The sequence below is a fragment of the Diabrotica virgifera genome, chromosome 9 (genome assembly GCF_917563875.1).
Source record: "Diabrotica virgifera virgifera chromosome 9, PGI_DIABVI_V3a".
Taxonomy (NCBI): domain Eukaryota; kingdom Metazoa; phylum Arthropoda; class Insecta; order Coleoptera; family Chrysomelidae; genus Diabrotica; species Diabrotica virgifera.
In genome coordinates this window covers 182,439,580-182,459,812 of record NC_065451.1, presented here as the reverse complement: position 1 = coordinate 182,459,812, position 20,233 = coordinate 182,439,580, and the positions used below count along the sequence as shown (strand labels likewise).

Sequence of the window (20,233 nt, the reverse complement as noted above, 5' to 3'; positions counted from 1 at the left end):
GGGTTATTAAGAGTTATTTGGAATTAAAAATTGTTATAATATGCAATTATATTCTTCTAATTGAAAAATATAAAAAAAAATTAAAATTTGTCTCAAATTACGGATACCCATGGATATCCTACGGATATCTTATTTAAAAATACTCATAGAATTTTTTGAAATACACCATTTTAAAGTAAAAAAAAATAAGCTTTTTTTATTCCATAATGTATATACCTAAATGTACAAGAAAAAAAGTCATAATCAGAAATTTAAAAAATAATCATTAAAAATATCAAAAATCATTAAAAGTATAAAACTTTGAAAAAAATAAAGCATAGCTTACTTAATAAGAGCCGTACAACCTTATACAATAGACCATTTTAAAGGTAATTGACTTTTCTTTTTACTAAATGTACCATTACATATACCTATAAATGCGTAGAATAAAGTTACAGAACAATGTTTGCGAAATAATGGGGAAAATGGCCCAAAAATGCTATGCACGGCGAACTTTGAAAAATCCTCTTTCGGAAACTATAAATCGTAGAGACTTTTACCTAACTTCATTTTAAAGAAGGATATAAGTTATTTTTCGCTGAAGCAATGTATATACCTATATCCCTGTGGAAAAAAGTTACGGGGCAAAAAACAAAATTGCTTTCTTTCGTGTTTTTTTTCCTGCTTTTCTTTTGAATATATTTGTGTAAAAAAAATATTTTTTACTTTAAAATGTGATATTTCGATAGCATATTTAACCTGGAACGATTTTCCTGTAGACGTGTTTATAGCAAAAGCGCGTAGAACTCACCCTAATTCACCCTGTGTCTAGGGGCTAATTCACCCCTTTCTTAAAAACGCACCCATTTAAATGGTAGCACTCCGCGGTTTTTCAAATATAGAGATCCATTGACCATATAAGACAATAAAATCAGGTTAACGTTGTAGTTCCTTTTAGCTCTCTTATTTTGTACATAATCAATAATAGCCTCTAGCCCTAACGCATGATATCATCATGTTCAAACAATTTTTTTTTTCAACTACACTACTCCAATAAATTAACGCTCCACCTTAAAAATGGGTCATTTTTGATGTCTCGAATTTCCTAAACCTGTTGTCCGATTTAAGTGATTTTTTTAATAGCCTTATTCTTTAACAATATCGCTGTATTGTTGCTAGACAGGTGAATTGTCATTGTATACCGAGTGTACCAATCAAACTGTTTTTTCTCAAAAGTTCACCACACCCTGTGGAATATTCTATCATTTATAAAATACTGAAATTTAAACCCAACTATAGCCTAAGGTTTTCTTAACATGCTGTTTTTTGATTCATACGCTTATGTTGGATAATAAAATAGTTAGGTACTTTAACAACTAGCCATGTTCTTCGTCAATACAGATTGTTTCTAAATAAGTGCGACAAACTTTTAGGGGTAATTCTGCATGAAAAATAATCACAGTTTGGTTGCTTTAAAACCGGTATAGATATGCAAATGGAATTTGGTAGGTTTTAAGAGGTAGTTATTGCGCATGTTTGACATGCAATTAAACACTTTATATTCTGCATCGGGTCATATGGTCTCCGCGCATACGGGTCATACGCATTTTAAAATATTTTGTTAATTGAGTTTAATCTCATATTAGACAGAAATAATATTTTGTAACAATTTTGTACATTTTTGTAGGCTGAAAAAAGGAACTGCAAGTCCGTTTGTAGAGATTGAAGTTATCGGTGCTGTATACGATTCAGGAATAAAACTAGTTACCAAAAATATTGTTGATAACGGATTAAATCCTAAATGGAACGAAGAAATATGTGAGTTTACTGTAACTAATCCAGATTTTGCATTATTGAGATTCCTTGTACAAGACGTAGATGTTTTTGGAGAACCTAATTTCATCGGCCAGGCTAGTTATCCTGTAAGTATATATTTTTGTCATTTCACATGAGAATAAAACAAAAGATTTGTGGTTATTGTGATGAAACCGCGTACATAGATTTGCTAACCAGGAAATCCTTTGCCTTCCTGGTCCCTGTTTTCCTTCTATTTTTCCCTGCAATATTAGTTGCAGCAGTCCATATCTTTCGCTGTCCTTCATGATGTGACCGAGGCATTCGATAATGGCTGTTTTTATTGTGGATTACTGCTCTTTCTTTTTGCATTCTCAACAAAACACCCTGATTAGTAACAAGGTCGGTATAAGATATCTTTAGGATTCGACGATAAAGCCACATTTCGAAAGCCTCAATTTTCTTGCAGGTGGCGTCTGTGAGAGTCCACGACTCAACTCGTTACAGCAGCATAGGAAAGATATAACATCGTAGTAACCTAATTTTTATGGGCATTGATAAATCATGGCATTTGAATAGCTTAGGCATTTTTTGAAATGCAGATCTTGCTTTCTCTATCCTACATTTGGTCTAGGGAATGGTCCCAATTTTCGATGATGTTCGCACCAAGGTAGTAGTGATGTTGAAAAAGTATCTATTCATTACAAAGTACTCGTTACTTACGAATACCGAAAGTAACGATTACTATACAGAGAGACAAATCGTTACTTTGATTACTCTGATTACTTCGTACCAATCGTATCAGAGCGAGTACTTCATACCAATCGTATTAGAGCGAGTAACGACTATTGTATCTACTTTGATTACTCTGATTACTTCGTACCAATCGTATCAGAGCGAGTAACAACTATTATATCTACTTTGATTACTCTGATTACTTCGTTACTTCGTACCAATCGTATCAGAGCGAGTAACGACTATTGTATCTACTTTGATTACTTTGATTACTCTGATTACTTCGTACTTCGTGAAGGTGGTTATTATATCGGAATGCCTATACAAAATACCTACCTACTGAGAAATATGATTCTCGAGATGATTACCGGTACTCAAATACAAAAGTAATCATAGTAGTCAAATCATTTTTATCCCTTAAACAGATCGGTGAAAGTCGTTGTTATATCGGAATACCTTTACAGACCTACCTACTGAGAAATACGATTCTCGATATGATTACCGGTACGCAAATACAAAAGTAACAAAAGTAATCATAGTAATCAATTCATTTTTTTCCCTTAAACAGATCGGTGATGGTCGTTATTATATCGAAATACCTATACAAAATACCTACCTACTGAGAAATAAGATTCTCGATATGATTACTGGTACTCAAATACAAAAGTAATCATAGTAATCAAAGTATCGAATACTGTAAATGATTAAAAAATGAATGGGTTGCATGTGTGAGTCCATACTATTGTAGTAAAGAAAAGAGAGACGTTCTCACAAACAATTTATTTTACAACTGACGACCGGTTTCGCTGTCTACAATATTCACAGCATCTTCAGGTCACGGTAAAAGTAAAATTAAATGTTTCCGGTATAAGGGAAGAATATAGTAGTATTCAATATCATACTTTTTCTCTATATTATGCTAAAGGGAGAGATGGTAGAGGGACAGATTTGAATGTAATGCATTAACAAAACAAAATAATTGGCAGGATCTTGAGTCGATTAGTAAGGAAACACGACATTAAACCGTGAAACCAAAAAAAAACAAAAAAAAAATTGTTAGTTATATTTAAAGTGATGTTGTTTTTATATTTTTAATTAATAGTGTATATTTTAATTTAGTTGGGATTATTAGATGTTGTTCTGGATGTTCAAGAACTAATAGATGTAAGATTGGTTGTGCAATTTTCCTAAACCAGAATTGGTCAGTTGTGTATTAGTTGTGGTGTGATTGTGAAAATGTTTTAATTTGATTTGTTGGAGATATTGAAATTAAATTGAACAATAGTAATTAGGTAAAAATTTGCTAAATTTTTTTTTTAATATTAAAAGTGTCAAACAATAAAATCATTAATAAATAAAAATTCATAAATTTAATTCTGAATTATTTATTAATGATTTTATTGTTTGACACTTTTAATATTAAAAAATTTTTAGCAAATTTTTACCTAATTGTTAGGATGCCCACGTGCAACCTTGTGTTCCCAATGAATAAAACTGCTGACTAAGTGGACTGTATATATTTTTATTACTAAGACATGTGTGAACTCTTTGAAGACAACAAACAGACTGATGAAAAAATGAACTTGTCGCTAATAAGCCATATATGCACGCAGGCAGGGCCGTCTCAGGACATTTCATTAAATATTGCAGCGAACATGCCGCCCCTCCTTGAAAGCACAGTCTTTCAAGATAACTAAAACTAAAGTTCCTATTATACCAACAAAACAATGCAACAATATAACCTAAAACCAAAAATGATGTCCTAAAACAAACGAAAGTTTCTCTTTCCCCTATGTCTAATTATCCATTGGTAACACGCAAATTTTTGCCACCGCACGTTTAATAAAGTGTCCTTTACTCGTTTTGAGCGTCACTACCCGCACAATACCGTCTTTTCCAAGATGCACCTCCATTACCCTTGCCAAAAGCCATTTCATGGGTGGTACCTCACCCTCCTCCAAAATTACTATTTGCCCGGGTTTAATCTGGTCAGCTGAAGAACGCCATTTATTTATATCTTGCAAATTAGCCAGATAACCCTTGGACCATTGACTTAAAAAATGTTGCATCATCTGCCTTACCAATTGAAACCTTTGAATACGACCCGGATTCAGATGTAGAATGTTCTCCTGCTGCAACGCCACCAATGGACAGCCAATTAAAAAATCAGGAGTGAGAACATTAAAATCAGTAGGATCCTCAGAAAGAGGGGTCAAAGGACGGGAATTTAAGCAGGCTTCAGTCTGCGCAATTACCGTATTCCAATCATCATAGGTGAGACTAGTGTCCCCAACAACCCTTTTTAAATGATATTTTGCCGATTTTACAGCTTCCTCCCATAAACCACCGAAATGTGGAGAATAGCTTGGTATAAAATGCCAGTTAATAGACAATTCAGATAAGTATCCAGCAAAAGTGCATTGATTTACCCTATCCCGTAAAAAATTAAATAAATCCTGAAGGTGGTTGTTAGCCCCTACAAAGTTACTTCCATTATCCGAATATATATCCCGTGGTAAACCCCTTCTGGATGTAAATCTTTTAAAACAAATCAAAAATCCCTGAGTAGTTAAGTCACTCACCAACTCCAAATGACCCTTTGTCACCAAACAAACAAAAATACAGAAATACCCCTTAATAATTTTTTGCCCTTTAAGCTTATGAGCCCTTATATGAAATGGATCTTCATAGTCAACTCCACACCGTCCCAAAGGTTTACTAATGCGACTAGCCGGTAAATTTCACATTTTTTGTTTAAGACGCAACGTCTTTGCCCGAAAACACGTTATGCACTTACGTAATATATCCCGAACCACGCTTCTACCCGATATAGGCCAATAGGTTAATCTCACAATATTTAATAACGTTTGCGCACCCGCATGCAAATTTAGATAGTGTTCGTTTTGTATTATGAGTCTAGTTAACTTACATGATTTCGAAAGTATAATCGGATGCCTTTGGTCGTACGCTACCTCAGCATTCTGTATTCTTCCTCCTACCCTTATTATACCCGAATCATCAAAGAATGGATTTAAACATATTATTTTACTTGAATTTAAAACCTTTTTTGAATTTTTCAGAGCTTGCCAGTCTTCATAAAAACTCCGTTTCTGCGATAATATTATTAGTCGTCTCAAAGCTGTTTCTTGTTCGTCATTTGAGAGAACCTTACTTAAAACCCTTTGTTCCCTTTTTAATTTGGAATTTATGTAAAATCTAAATATCCAACGTATTACATTTTTTAACCGTTTAACACCAGAATATTTACCGAATATGTCCTGTACCACAATTGGAGAAAATACCAATTTTGGCTTTCTAATTTCTGGCAGCTGCTCTACTTTAAAGTCTGATTCTGTTTCAAACCACATTTCTTCGTACAGTCTTAAAAAATTAGGACCATCCCACCACAATCTAAAATCCTTGGATTGCTCTGGTTCTATCCCTCTTGATAAAACATCCGCTGGATTTATCTCTGACCTAACATGTCCCCAAGAATTTTTATCCGTTAACCGTTGAATCTCCCCTACTCTATTCGCTATAAAAGTTTTCCATTGGCACGGTTCTCCCCGTATCCATGGCAATGCTATCGTGGAAGCCGTCCAGAGTCTTATCTTGGTAAACCTAATATTTAAAGATTTAATTACCTCTTTAGTCAATTTTGCTCCTAAAAGAGCAGCACATAGCTCCAGTCTTTCCAAACACGCAGACTTCAAAGGAGCCACCCTAGATTTTGAACAAACTAAATTTACATTATCCATACCGTTAAAATCCGTTGATTTTTCCCAATAAAATTTTCGATTTATTTTTAATTCTTCCAGAGCCGTCATTTTATCCTTGAACCTGCTCCAGGACGAGTGAAGTTCCTGAGGTAATGATTCATCCCATCCCAATTTCATCTGCCATAATGTTTGTATTATTAATTTTGCCCTTATCATCACTGGACTAACTAGGCCTAATGGATCAAATACTTGAGCTACGACAGATAGAATGCCTCTTTTGCTCACCTTATCCTTTCTTGTATCAATCGTGATTTTAAAATGCAAAACATCTTCCTTTGAATTCCATAATAATCCAAGTGTTTTATTAATCCCATCTTCCGCTAAATAATGTTCTATATCTCCTGCTGAATTAGACTCATCCTTAAGAACCTCTGGATGATTTGACTTCCATTTTCTTAGTGGAAGACATCCTGAATCCAAAATACTACTTATTTCCCCTTTTAAACTTCTAGCTTCTTCGACCGTGTTTGTACCCGTTATTAAATCATCCATATAGAAATCACGCAGTATAACTTCACTTGCCCTTTGATATTTATCCCTTTTTTCCCTCGCTAACTGTAATAAGCATCGAACCGCTAAATAACTAGATGGAGCTAACCCGTAGGTGACCGTGTTCAACCTATAAACTCCTACTTCGTCTTGCGTTGAAAATCTCCATAGAATTCTTTGAAATTCCCTGTGTGGATCATAAATCAAAATTTGCCGGTACATCTTAGCTATATCAGCTAAAATGACTATAGCATGTTCCCTAAACCGTAACAAAATATTAAATAAATTATCCTGTAATTTAGGACCCGTCATTAAAGTATCGTTTAGTGAGATTCCCGAATCGCTAACCGCGGACCCATCAAAAACAACCCTGCATTTCGTAGTGATGGAAGAATCCTTGAACACGCCGTGGTGACAAAGATAATGAGCAGCTCCTGACACTTGATTCTCGTATTCAATCTTGGACATGTGCCCTAACTGGATATATTCCTTCATAAAATCATGATATTGCTGTTTCATGTCGGCGTTCCTTTCTAATTTCCTTTCCAAATGATTAAATCTTTTTAACGCCGTGTCATAAGATTGGCCTAACTTATCCACATTATCCTTAAATGGATATTTCACAATAAACCTGCCTTCCGAGTTTCTTTCCGTAGCCCTTTCAAATAATTCCTCACATCTTCGTTCTTCCGCTGTATGAGGTGTAGCTTCCTGGCATTCATCCAAGCTCCAAAACCGTTCTAATTGCGCTTCAATATTTTTATTTTCCGTGAAATTGCAACTTCGTTTTTTGCGCTGGGCGTTAACTCCTGGTATAGGCCCCGATACAATCCTAACCACCATTCTAATCTGAGTTTGATAATTCTTTCCAAAGTTTTTAATACACAAGACATTAGAGAAATGGGTCGCAGAGCTTTGTTGTCACTGACCTTAGGAATAGGAATAATTAGACACTGTTTTAGTGAGGGGTAATCCGTATCTCCTGAAAGTATATTGTTATATATTTTACAAAGAAAGTGTTTCGCCGAGTCAGGGAGCTTTTTAATCATCATGTAATTGATGCCATCTAAGCCTGGAGCAGTAAGTTTTGACGATTTGATATTAAGTTCTAACTCTCTTAGTGTAACTGGGGCTGGAAGAGAATGATCATGATTACTGGTGGGTGTGTAGTGAATGTAAGGACTAAGAAAACTTGGAGCTAATTTATGAAAAAGTATTTCCGCCTCATCTTCTTCACATGGTTGGATATCATTTTTCTTCTTTTGAAATCTATTAATCCGGCGCCAAATTTCCGAGGGATTTGAATTCCTATTAAGTTGAGTACAATAGTCTGCCCAAGCCTGTTTGGCTTTCAATTTGAAGGTTCTTTTTCAGAGCGCATCTATTTTTTTTACATTGATATAATTTGAAGTTATCATATTGAGCTTGTACGTTTTGTAAGCTTCCTTCCTTTGGGTAACTAACTGTTGACATTCCTCATCCCACCAAGGGGGATGAGGAGCCTTTTTAGGAGAGAAGGGGTAAGTTTTTTTAAGAGCTGAATCCGCCGAGGATGTCATTGAATTGGTGATAAAGTTAATAATTTCGTTAGTATTGTTGAAAAGCGGAATCTCGGAGAAATCTTTATCAATTTTTGTTTGAAACAATGCCCAATCAGCTTCTCGCATAGACCATTTATGAATGGGGGTAATATTAATATTATCAATTCTGAGTTGTTGTAACACAAATGTGATAGCATAATGGTCAGAGCCATACGTATCTGCTTTAACAGACCAAGAGAATTGTGAGCTAAAGTTGGACGAAATGAGGGTAAGATCAACACATGATGGAGGAGAGCCAGGGGCAGATACTCTGGTAGGAGATCCGTCATTTGCAATGATAAAGTTGTCGAAGTATTCTAAAGCTTCCATGAGTATGTTACCGCTATGATCATTGTTTATAGAGCCCCAGGCTCCATGATGGGCGTTAAAGTCGCCACCAATAATAAAATTATGCGGAATTTGTTGAAAAAGAGAAACATAGTCGTTCACTGTGACTGCAATGCTACCTGGACGATAAATACTAACCACAGATATTTTGGTGCCATTGACATCAATATCAATGCCACAAACTTCAATATTTTTATTAAATTTTTGGTTGAATACTATATTATTGTATTTAATATTATTAGAGATAATTATGCTAACACCTCCACCTCGTTTATTACGTCTATCTTTTCTAATAATATTAAATCCCTGTAAGGACATTTCATACTTAGGTTTGTACCAAGATTCCGAAATAAGAGCTATATCAAAGTGTTCTTCTGTAAAAAGTTGCGTAATAGAGTTTTTATTAGAGTACGCTGATCTAGCGTTCCACTGGACAATTTTTAAACCGGCCATATCAGGTAAAGAAATGTTTAATCACGCTGTTAATTATATTTTCTACATCTTGTATAGAGGGAACTGAACTATTAATCGCAGGGTTTCGAGCAGGAATGTCTGAAAAGAAATTATTGATTGAATCCTTCAAAGTAGTAGCGAATTCATTTTTAAGATGTTCATCGTTATTTTTAGATACATTTTTATTATAGTTTCCGAACTGGAATACGGGGCTAGCACAAAAGCTAAATTCGCTTGGAGCGGTAATAAGCGTAGGAGACGATGGGTGTATTTTTCGTTTTTTTCTAGTAGAAGCTGCAGTATTTGAAATATTTGCAATGGAAGGCAAATGTTTTGATGAGCTTTGAGCAATATTGGAATAGGTATTTGGCCTGGAAACTAATGAAGGGAATTCAGTAGTGGATGACAGTAACGGAGCAAATCTGTTTTTTTGAACAATACTAGTGTAGGCAGGATTGTCAATAACTTTTTCGGCCTCTTTGAAAGAAATATTAAGGTGTGCCATTGCTTCCTTAGTTCGTTTTTGTTTTTTATACTCTGAACAATCTCGATTTGTCGAGTTGTGTGAATTAGAGTTACAAAAAATGCAGAAGTTATCACATTGAGTGCATTCGTTATCATTTTCTTTGCCGCAGTTTCGGCATTTCTTTTTTCCTTTACATTGAGATGCAGAGTGACCGTAACGAAGACAATTGTAACACTGCATAACAGGATGAACGTACGTGTCTACAGGACATCTCACTTTATTTATATAAATAAATTGGGGAATTTTGTTCCCTGCAAATGTGACAATTATCATTTGACGGGGGATTTTTTCAATCACTCCGTCTTTTATTACTTTTCGAAACATTCTTTGAACCTTACGAACAGAACACTCTGATTTTATAACTTTAACAAGATCATTTTCAGTCAGATATGTATCGACCGATCTCACAATACCTTTTTTTTTCAGTTAAATGTGAGGGGATATAAGCTATCAGTTTATTGTCTTTGAATACCGAATTTTCCACTAATTTGTTCGCAACTAACCCTGAATTAACTTCAATTTTAAGTCTGTTACGACCCACGCTACTAATTTCTAAGATCGATTTTTCGTATTCCGAAAGTGCTAACAGTTTTTCACCAAGTCTCATTGGATGCAATCTTCCCACATTCAAAACTTCGTGTTCCACAAAAATTAAGTACGGACCTGTATCTCTTGACGTAAATCGATTATTAATGGAAATATCGCGTCTGAAAGACTGGTTTGGCTGGTCTAAATTACTTGCTGTTGTTGTTAATGAGCTTTTATTGTTATCATTATCTGCTGGAAAAACTTGATTTTTGTCCCCTGTTGCAATATTATTCTTATCGGCTTCTGTAAATCCACGAAAACCATCTTGATTAATATTTACATTTGAATCGTCGAGTTCCATGCCATCCAGAACCCTGATATCCTCGATTCTTATATTTGAAGATCGCGGCGGCTTCCCGCCGCCAGGTGAAGTTCCCGACATCCGTCCCAGACAGAAGTCGGATTTTTAAGTATAATTTCCCAGGACAAATTAAGTAATGAATCGACTTACTTGTAGAAATCCAAAAAACTTAACCAAATAAATGAGTAAAAGGTAAACAAACTGTGTATTTTTTGCGGCTATTAGTGAATCGACTTTTAAATCAAACACGTCTAATCACTAAGAGACTTGATAGACGACTGTTTTGATATGTTATCCAATATTAATTAATGAAGAATCAGTCTAGATTAATCTGTATTAATTTTTCAAACAATTTTTTGTGATTGAATATTTTCACGGCCACCTAATAAAATTTCACGTAATTTTTGTTACAATAGGGAACTTGCACATTTTTTTATTACAAAATAATGTTCAGTTTTGTAAAAAAAATGAGATTTCCAAAATTTCACGCTTCAAAAACTCATAATAACTTAGAAGTACAAATTTAAAGTCTTCTGTATCTTAAAATAGTTCAAACGACCCGTGACGTCACAGAGTTTAACTATGTGGCTCCGTTTATGGTTATATTTACGAATATTCTTCTCCTTCTTCTTTAGTTTATTGGCCTCGACCTACTTGGGTATTTGGCCAGCTCGTCGTCGGGGAATAAAGGAAAAATATTTATATTCTAATGACATTTATCGTATGTCATTGTAATAATATATACCAGTTTGTTGAGATTGGAGCTTGATACAGTTTTTGAAGGAAAGGAAAGAAGGTTTACTATTGAAAATAAAACCATTTTGTAAAAGTACAAATTTTATATGAATAGTTCAAACGATCAAAAACACTTGTAACGTCACGTAACTGTATTTTCTACTGACGTTTATAATGTCTAATTTAAAATTATATATACAATTGGTGCAGAATGTAAACATATAACCCCGTGACGTCACGACGCGTTTTGGGGTGGCTGGTATTCGCGGTGTGCAAGTACTTGGAAGGGAAACGAGAAACGACCGTGCGCGAGTCGCGGAGAAATATTGCAACTATCTTAAATAATTCATATTGTCAATTGAAATTGTCAAATTGACGTATATTTCATACCTTCTGTCATTGAAGCAGAAAAATTATATATTGCTCCACAATATTGATATGATATGCAATTATTATATAAAGGTAAATTTAGTTAATTGTATTTTGAGTGCAGTACTGCATTTTAATAATTAATTTTATTTACTACATACAATTGTTCACGTTTTCATAACATAACCTGAATCTTATTTTTTCTTCTTATTATTTTTTGGACTATGGCCTTGACAATTATCCAGTAACCAGGACTAATATAATTGGCCAATATAATTAAAAGTGCGAATAAAAGTACAGAGCGTAGAAATAGGGGTCGCTTTGGCAAACTTGCACAAAAACAAAACTTTTTTATCTTCGATACAGGTTCTAAATTACAGTTGAGTCCGCGAATCTTTACCCGTGTGTCATCATTTAAAGCATACGAAATAAGTCGATGATAAGTCGGAAATTGAAATTTACTAAACGCAACAGCAAGTGACAGTAAGTGACTTGCTGTTGCGTTTAATAAATTTCAATTTCCGACTTATCATCGACTTATTTCGTATGCTTTAAATGATGACGCACGGGTAAAGATTCCCGGACACAACTGTATGTTCTGTTGTAATTTATACCATTTTTTTCGAATTTAAAATTGTATGTAAGTTCCCTATTAATGTTTGGCTTAAATAATCACGAATAACTCATAAATTAAAGCACTTAGGAATAGGGAATGCCTAAGAAATAAAAAAGTACCATAAAATATCATTTCATTACAGTACTAAAATACAGGGTGTTCCATTTAAGAAAACACCGAAAACACTCATTCCGAGTTCTGACCAACCCTGTATACTAAAATTATACATTTCGCTATATTAATAATGTTTAACGACAATAGACTATAATAAAAATCGTTTGAACATAAATCGAAATTTTGATGTCAAATCACTACAATTCTACACGATGTGAATGTTGCTACGAAATTAACAGAAAAACGTGATTATCTTTTTAACTACCTCGTATAATATTACAAAACCCTATATTTTATGAAAGAAGGCATCGAGGAGAATCCAAAAGTGTAAAAATATACAGGGTGTTCCATTTAAAAGAACATAAATTTGTGTCACCCTATCAATACGGGTAAATAACTTTTTTCGTATCTCTTACGACAAACGAGTAATTGTACTTTGTCACACTAATGCCCTACCCTGTATATTCTATATCATCCGTGAATTTTTGAGTTTTGTAGTTTACTATAGGTTTGTTCTAGTAAACAGTCAAACTAGTCAGAAACTGTCAGCAAACAGTTGGTCAGTGAGAGAACATAATACAGTCAGCAGTGCTATCCCCTCTACTCGCGCTGGTCGACTATTCGCTGATGGTTTCAAACCGTTTGAAACTGATGCTAGAACAAACCTAATAATAATTGTTTGTTATAGGTTACCTGCTTGAGGACAGGATACCGAAGCGTTTGGCTGAAAAACGCTTACAGTGAAGATTTAGAACTGTCATCTTTATTGATACACATCAGCATAAAGACGGCCTCAACCATTTAATCGTTTTTGTATCAAAGATCGATGGTGGGTAATTTGTTGACATATCATGTGTAACGTCCTATATGTTGGGATTTGACATGTGCGTATTTATTATAAGAAAACTATTTTGTAGACCCCAGTGATGAATACAGTTATTTGTTGAATATTTTTTAGAATCATATATGCCTAAACACAAGACATCTAGAATACGTATGTGAATTATAAAATTATATTTGAAGGTATAAAGGGAAAATCATACAAGCGACTCAGTAATGAGATAAAGTAACTTCATATCTACCTGTAAAAGGACACCGCACACATTTTATAGAAAATCTTGTGTCACTCAAATACAATAAAATTTGCATGAATAGATTCGTATATTGAATGGGTTGCATATGTGAGTCCATATTAAATATAGTAATGAAACACAGACATACTCACAATCATTTAATTATACTTTGACGACCGGTTTCGATCTCTACAATATACAGATCATCTTCAGGTCGGCGTTACAAGTAGTTAAATGCTACAATAAGAGAAAACCTGTGTTAGAACAGTGTCTGATTGAAGAGATGTTAATAGAAAGCCAAATTTAAAAAAAATTTTAAAAAATTTTATAAAAATTTTTTAGAAATAAAGGTTTGTAACTGTTGACATTTCAGAATATTGTTATATACAAAGGCACACCTATGAGTAAAAATGCTCATAGGCATGTATGTGCAAATGGGTGCATACAGTTTGTGAATTTGTTGAGATTAAAATTTTTTAACCATTAAAAAACAAAATAAACATAAGCTGACTTAAATATGCTTCCAAATTCAAAGTAGTAATAATAAAAGAGATAGTAATATTGTTCTAATCTACTTACATGCCGTTACAAGGATTTCGTTGCAACTTAGTTGTTGTCATATTAGTACGTCCAAATTATGCTAATTGATTTGTTGGGATAGTGATAGGGTAAACAGACATGTTACGTAGGTTAAAACACAGTAAGATTTCGAATTTGGAATGGATCCTGAAGGAAGATGCGTATGTGAAACGGGTGATGTTTTGTTCGAATGGAGAAAGACAATGCTCCAGGGGTTGCGTATTAATTGTAGCAAAGTATGAAATGATATTCTAGACTCTTGTGCAAATGTGATGGTCTTAGCTCGTAGATGTTATACGATGCGGGCAGAGGTCAAAGTATAGGAGATGACACATAGGAAATTGTTGAAATAAATTAATCTAATTTAAGATGTGTTGTTCTCAGTAACTTAACTGAGGGATGTCATAAGTATAATAATAACATTATAATATTCTGAAGTAGTAAGTGCCATACACTGTGAAACTATGAAGTGTATAGAAATTAAAAGAAAGCAAGTAAGTTAAATGAAAAATTATTATTATCAAAAAGTCGGTTAAGAAACTTTAAATTGAAAATTGAAAAAGGTTAGAAATTGAGAAAATTAAAGATTATTTTGTTTGAGCTATTGTATAATGGGATATGTACAAAGAAAAAGAAAGAAACGAAATATTAATGGAAGGGTGTAGGCACTTACTTGAGAATAGTTTTTTTAAACTAAAAAAAAAAAACTATTCTCAAGTAAGTGCCTACACCCTTCCATTAATATTTCGTTTCTTTCTTTTTCTTTGTACATATCCCATTATACAATAGCTCAAACAAAATAATCTTTAATTTTCTCAATTTCTAACCTTTTTCAATTTTCAATTTAAAGTTTCTTAACCGACTTTTTGATAATAATAATTTTTCATTTAACTTACTTGCTTTCTTTTAATTTCTATACACTTCATAGTTTCACAGTGTATGGCACTTACTACTTCAGAATATTATAATGTTATTATTATACTTATGACATCCCTCAGTTAAGTTACTGAGAACAACACATCTTAAATTAGATTAATTTATTTCAACAATTTCCTATGTGTCATCTCCTATACTTTGACCTCTGCCCGCATCGTATAACATCTACGAGCTAAGACCATCACATTTGCACAAGAGTCTAGAATATCATTTCATACTTTGCTACAATTAATACGCAACCCCTGGAGCATTGTCTTTCTCCATTCGAACAAAACATCACCCGTTTCACATACGCATCTTCCTTCAGGATCCATTCCAAATTCGAAATCTTACTGTGTTTTAACCTACGTAACATGTCTGTTTACCCTATCACTATCCTAACAAACCAATTAGCATAATTTGGACGTACTAATATGACAACAACTAAGTTGCAACGAAATCCTTGTAACGGCATGTAAGTAGATTAGAACAATATTACTATCTCTTTTATTATTACTACTTTGAATTTGGAAGCATATTTAAGTCAGCTTATGTTTATTTTGTTTTTTAATGGTTAAAAAATTTTAATCTCAACAAATTCACAAACTGTATGCACCCATTTGCACATACATGCCTATGAGCATTTTTACTCATAGGTGTGCCTTTGTATATAACAATATTCTGAAATGTCAACAGTTACAAACCTTTATTTCTAAAAAATTTTTATAAAATTTTTTAAAAATTTTTTTTAAATTTGGCTTTCTATTAACATCTCTTCAATCAGACACTGTTCTAACACAGGTTTTCTCTTATTGTAGCATTTAACTACTTGTAACGCCGACCTGAAGATGATCTGTATATTGTAGAGATCGAAACCGGTCGTCAAAGTATAATTAAATGATTGTGAGTATGTCTGTGTTTCATTACTATATTGAATAGATTCGTCTTGAAATTACAATCATTTCATATCGTTGCGCCGACTCTGAATTTTGGTTAATAACGGCGTAAATTTTAATTAAAGTTTATGAAAATCACTTTTTTGAAGTCCATAAATACTAAATATCCATAAATACTATTAGTCTAAAATATATTATCGCTATTGACAACAGCTTAACTCAGCGTGAGACTGACCCGTATTTAACCTATAAGAGACCTTAATACCTGCTGAAAGATTTATGAAGTGCCTTTTCACAAAATCTTTTTTACTGCATGTAAGTCACATTTGTTGTGGATGTATACAGTAAGCGTCACACTAGTGGACACACGGCTACCTAATTGCTAGGCTTGGGCTAATCCGGCCCGTTCTCACCTGGGACTTTCATGTCCCAGGTCATGACTGTCATGAAACTATTCAAAATATTTGTTTTTCCATACAAAATATACATTAATTAATAGTATTGTTACTCTGCTTTAAAATAACTTTATTCAAACACCAACAATTTTACAATGTGTACTTTATAAATTTTACAACTTTAACACAATGACAAGTATCAACTTCAAATACAGCTATTCTATAAACTGTCAACTTTCTATGTTTATATTGGTTTCTAAACTGAAAGTCAAACAATTAAGAATGCACGTCATAGATTTAATGACATCATAACCCACCAGTACAAACTTAACGACAAACAAATTCAACAAATTTTTCCTCATATATATCAGTTTTTTTGCTACCGTTATGTTTAGCAGGAAAGCGCTGTTGCCGAATAAAAAACATGTATATTTACCAAAACAGCTACCGGCTACACTGTTTCTCTTTGTCAATAAAAGTGTGAAACAAAGATAACTATCTGTAATATAAGTGTCAAAGTCATGTTGCAATATAAAAGGTTATGTAAGACTTTTCTTTGTTTATTTTTTTTTCTTCTTTTATGGCCTTGGGGAGCTGTGTCCATTTAGCCAGCAACATTTCTTAAAATGAACGCCTAACTAAACCTACCATAGTAGTCCTGTCGCCAGGGGGGGTACAACGGCCTCCTTAATTCAGATGGACTTACCCAAGTTTGTTTTATATATTTTGACCCGCAGAATACGAATTTTTTGGGTAACAGTTGATTCGGATGTCGATAAGATTGTTATAGACAAAGAACTTGAGGAATTACATAACAGCGATTTCTCGCAAAACAAAACATCTTTTTGTATTTTTTGGGTCATTTTAAGCAAAAAATATTCCTACCAGTTTTTTCGTAGAATGCATAGTTTTCGAGAAAACCGCGGTTGAACTTTCAAAGAATCGAAAAATTATAATTTTTGAACCCGAATAACTTTTGATTAAAAAATAAACTAGCAATTCTGCTTACCGCATTTGAAAGTTTAAGTCAAATTATATCGGTTTTGATTATTTTCATTGCTAAAAATTTATTATTTTATTGTTAAACAAAGATATAAACACCTAGTATGTGAGTGATGTTTTCAATGATTTCCCATTTAAAATCGAACGAGTAGGTAGAGTAGCTACAAGTGCAAGCGAGGCAATTTCTACGTAGCATGCGTTAAAACGCATGTATTAGGCACGGGAAACACTATGTGTTTATAGATTAGTTTAACAATAAAAAAATTAATTTTTAGCAATGCAAATAATCAAAACCGGTATAATTTGACTTAAACTTTCAAATGCGGTAAGCAGACTTGCTACTTTATTTTTTAATCAAAAGTTATTCGGGTTCAAAAATTGCAATTTTTCGATTTTTTGAAAGTTCAACCGCGGTTATCTCGAAAACTATGCATTCTACGAAAAAACTTGTAGGAATATTTTTTGCTTAAAATGACCCAAAAAATACAAAAATATGTTTTGTTTTGCGAGAAATCGCTGTTATGTAATTCCTCAAGTTCTTTGTCTATAACAATCTTATCGACATCCGGATCAACTGTTACCCAAAAAATTTGTATTCTACGGGTCAAAATATATAAAAAAAACTTGGGTAAGTCCATCTGAATTAAGGAGGCCGTTGTACCCCCCCTGGCGACAGGTCTATAGGGCTTTTCATCGATTGTCATTGGTTTCGAGCTTCTGTCATGTGTCGTCTAATATTAATATATCTACGTCATACGTTATTGGTATATACCCACGATACAAACCAAAGTCGTATGACGTAGATATATTAATATTAGATGACACATGACAGAAGCTCGAAACAAATGACTGTGAATGAAAAGCCCTATACGCTGTGAGCTCGTAGGTAGAGGGGATAATTACAAATTCGCGAGCGCCAGTAGTAACAAGTTTGTAAACCTTTACTGGAAATTTGCTTTTTGACGTTCTGCATTAAGAGTTGCATAATATAACTTTTAAATGTCTCACGAAAGTTGTTGTATTAAAGAGTGTCGAAATACTGGTTACAATAGTAACTGAGTATTCTACAACTTTCCTGTCGCTAAGCATAAGGTGATTTAACGACAAAAATGGATTGATGCAATTAGAAAAAAGTAAGTAAACACAATTTTAATTTTAAAACGGTAGAAAAATTTGAGCTAAAGGATCAGTTAGCACACTCTCAAATTTTGACGGTTTCAATTTTACAATCCAATCCTGAAACAAAATTGGAATGCGTGAAGATAACGACCAATCACAGCAAACGTAGGATGCCGTTAACTGTCATTCAAAAGGTAATATTTAAGAAGTATTATACTATAATTATATTAAATTATTATACTTTTTTGCCGAATAAATTTTTTCTAATATTAGTTGTCAACATAAACGTCAAAACGATAAGCAAAATCTTAAAAATATTCATAATGAATAATAAATTCTGTACTTACTGCTATTAATTATCGATTGCAATCCAATTACTTCTTTACGTTGTAAATATTACACGATAAGAATTATATAAGAAGTTTGAAACAACTATTATTTGCTTTTCTACTGTCCTCTTTAAAATTCCGACCGAAATAGGAATACTAGTCAACCGTTAGATGGCGATAGCAGCCATACCAGCGAAACTCACAGATTATAGGCAACACTTTTTTCTTTCCAGAAAATTTTCGGTAAAAGTTATACTAGTAATCCTGTAGGTACGTGGCGATACCAGCGAAGCTCGGAGCGGATACAACAAAACTATTCTAGTCTACGACAAGCAGAGCATGCCATGACTAGAAGTCCGCGACAGGGTCCTCGTACGAACATATTTTATTTGTTTATATTTTTTGACATTGTGTTTCTTAAATTTTTTACCCCCTTAATAGTTTTTTAGTTGTATTTTGCGAACATTTTGTTGTTGATTTTGTGTAGCTTTTAGTTATAGTAGAAGTATTTGAAGAAGTACTTGAACGACTTTATTTAGTTTTAAGTAGTAAATAAACAAAGATGAGTGAATATTTTCGAAAGTTTTTGGCAGACAATATAGATGTTGCTAGAAGGTACAGTAGTTAGATATTTAGCATTTTTATAGAACATTTTATAGCTTTATTAGTATATTTAACCATTGTTTTTGCCTCTCAGATCATAACTTATTTAGTTCAGTTGGTTTTATACTTAAAATGTAGCACTGATGGTAACCGATAAAACTGAACTTTATCACGATTATTTCGCATTCCACACTTCAAAACAACAGAGGTGAAGCATATTATCGATTCTTCCAGTAAAAATGTTAAATTAATCCTTGTTCAAAACAAAATTACAAATAACCGTAACTAAAATTATCTAGAACACATTAAAAACTGATAGAATAGCATTTATGTTTGCCGCCCGGCTGTCAGATTGATTTAAAATTGACAGCATGTTGGAATGGCCTATTGTTTGACTTTGCCTTTATACATTTTCTGATGTTTTAGACGTCACCAGGCATAAAAGTAAACAGTGCAACAAGTGAAGCTAATACAGTCCAGGACTGTTTAGCTCAATGTACCCGTATGTCTAATAGCATGGCGGTTACTGTATAGTTACTTTATCACATGACTGTCCACGATTTTATGTAGAACGAACGCAATACAAAATAGTTTCTCTAAAAAATAAGTTTTTTGTGTTATATTTGTTTATTGGAAATTTTATTGTTGTAAGATTGTAAAGACATCTCTTGTGTACTATTTTAGCACAAAGTATGTTTCTATGGAGTGACTAAAAGTGTATAACATATGTCTTGTTGTTATACTTATTATATTTTTAAAGAATCTTATTTATGTGGCTAAGATAAGAGTTATTATGAGTGTATGTGTTGTACATAAGATGAGTTATTTTAACGGGGTAGGTATAATAAAATGAGCATAATTAATAAAATAAAGAAAAATAATAATCTCAGTAATGAGAGTCCGTCAATATTTTTTT

The 20,233-nt window shown here is 33.3% G+C and overlaps 1 protein-coding gene across 2 annotated transcripts in view; it reads left to right on the top strand.

Annotated features, from left to right (window-relative positions):
• Window positions 1-20,233, top strand: part of LOC126891888 (1-phosphatidylinositol 4,5-bisphosphate phosphodiesterase gamma-1) — a 212,360-nt gene that overhangs the window by 136,205 nt on the left and 55,922 nt on the right. Inside the window, exons 14-15 of one of the 2 annotated variants that reach the window (XM_050661227.1) lie at window positions 1,667-1,901; window positions 13,095-13,235. In XM_050661227.1, the coding sequence (XP_050517184.1) occupies window positions 1,667-1,901; window positions 13,095-13,211 (352 nt within the window). In that variant the 3' untranslated portion in view covers window positions 13,212-13,235. Of the gene's footprint in view, window positions 1-1,666; window positions 1,902-13,094; window positions 13,357-20,233 lie in introns of those variants that run through there. The other variant, XM_050661228.1, reaches the window with a different exon arrangement.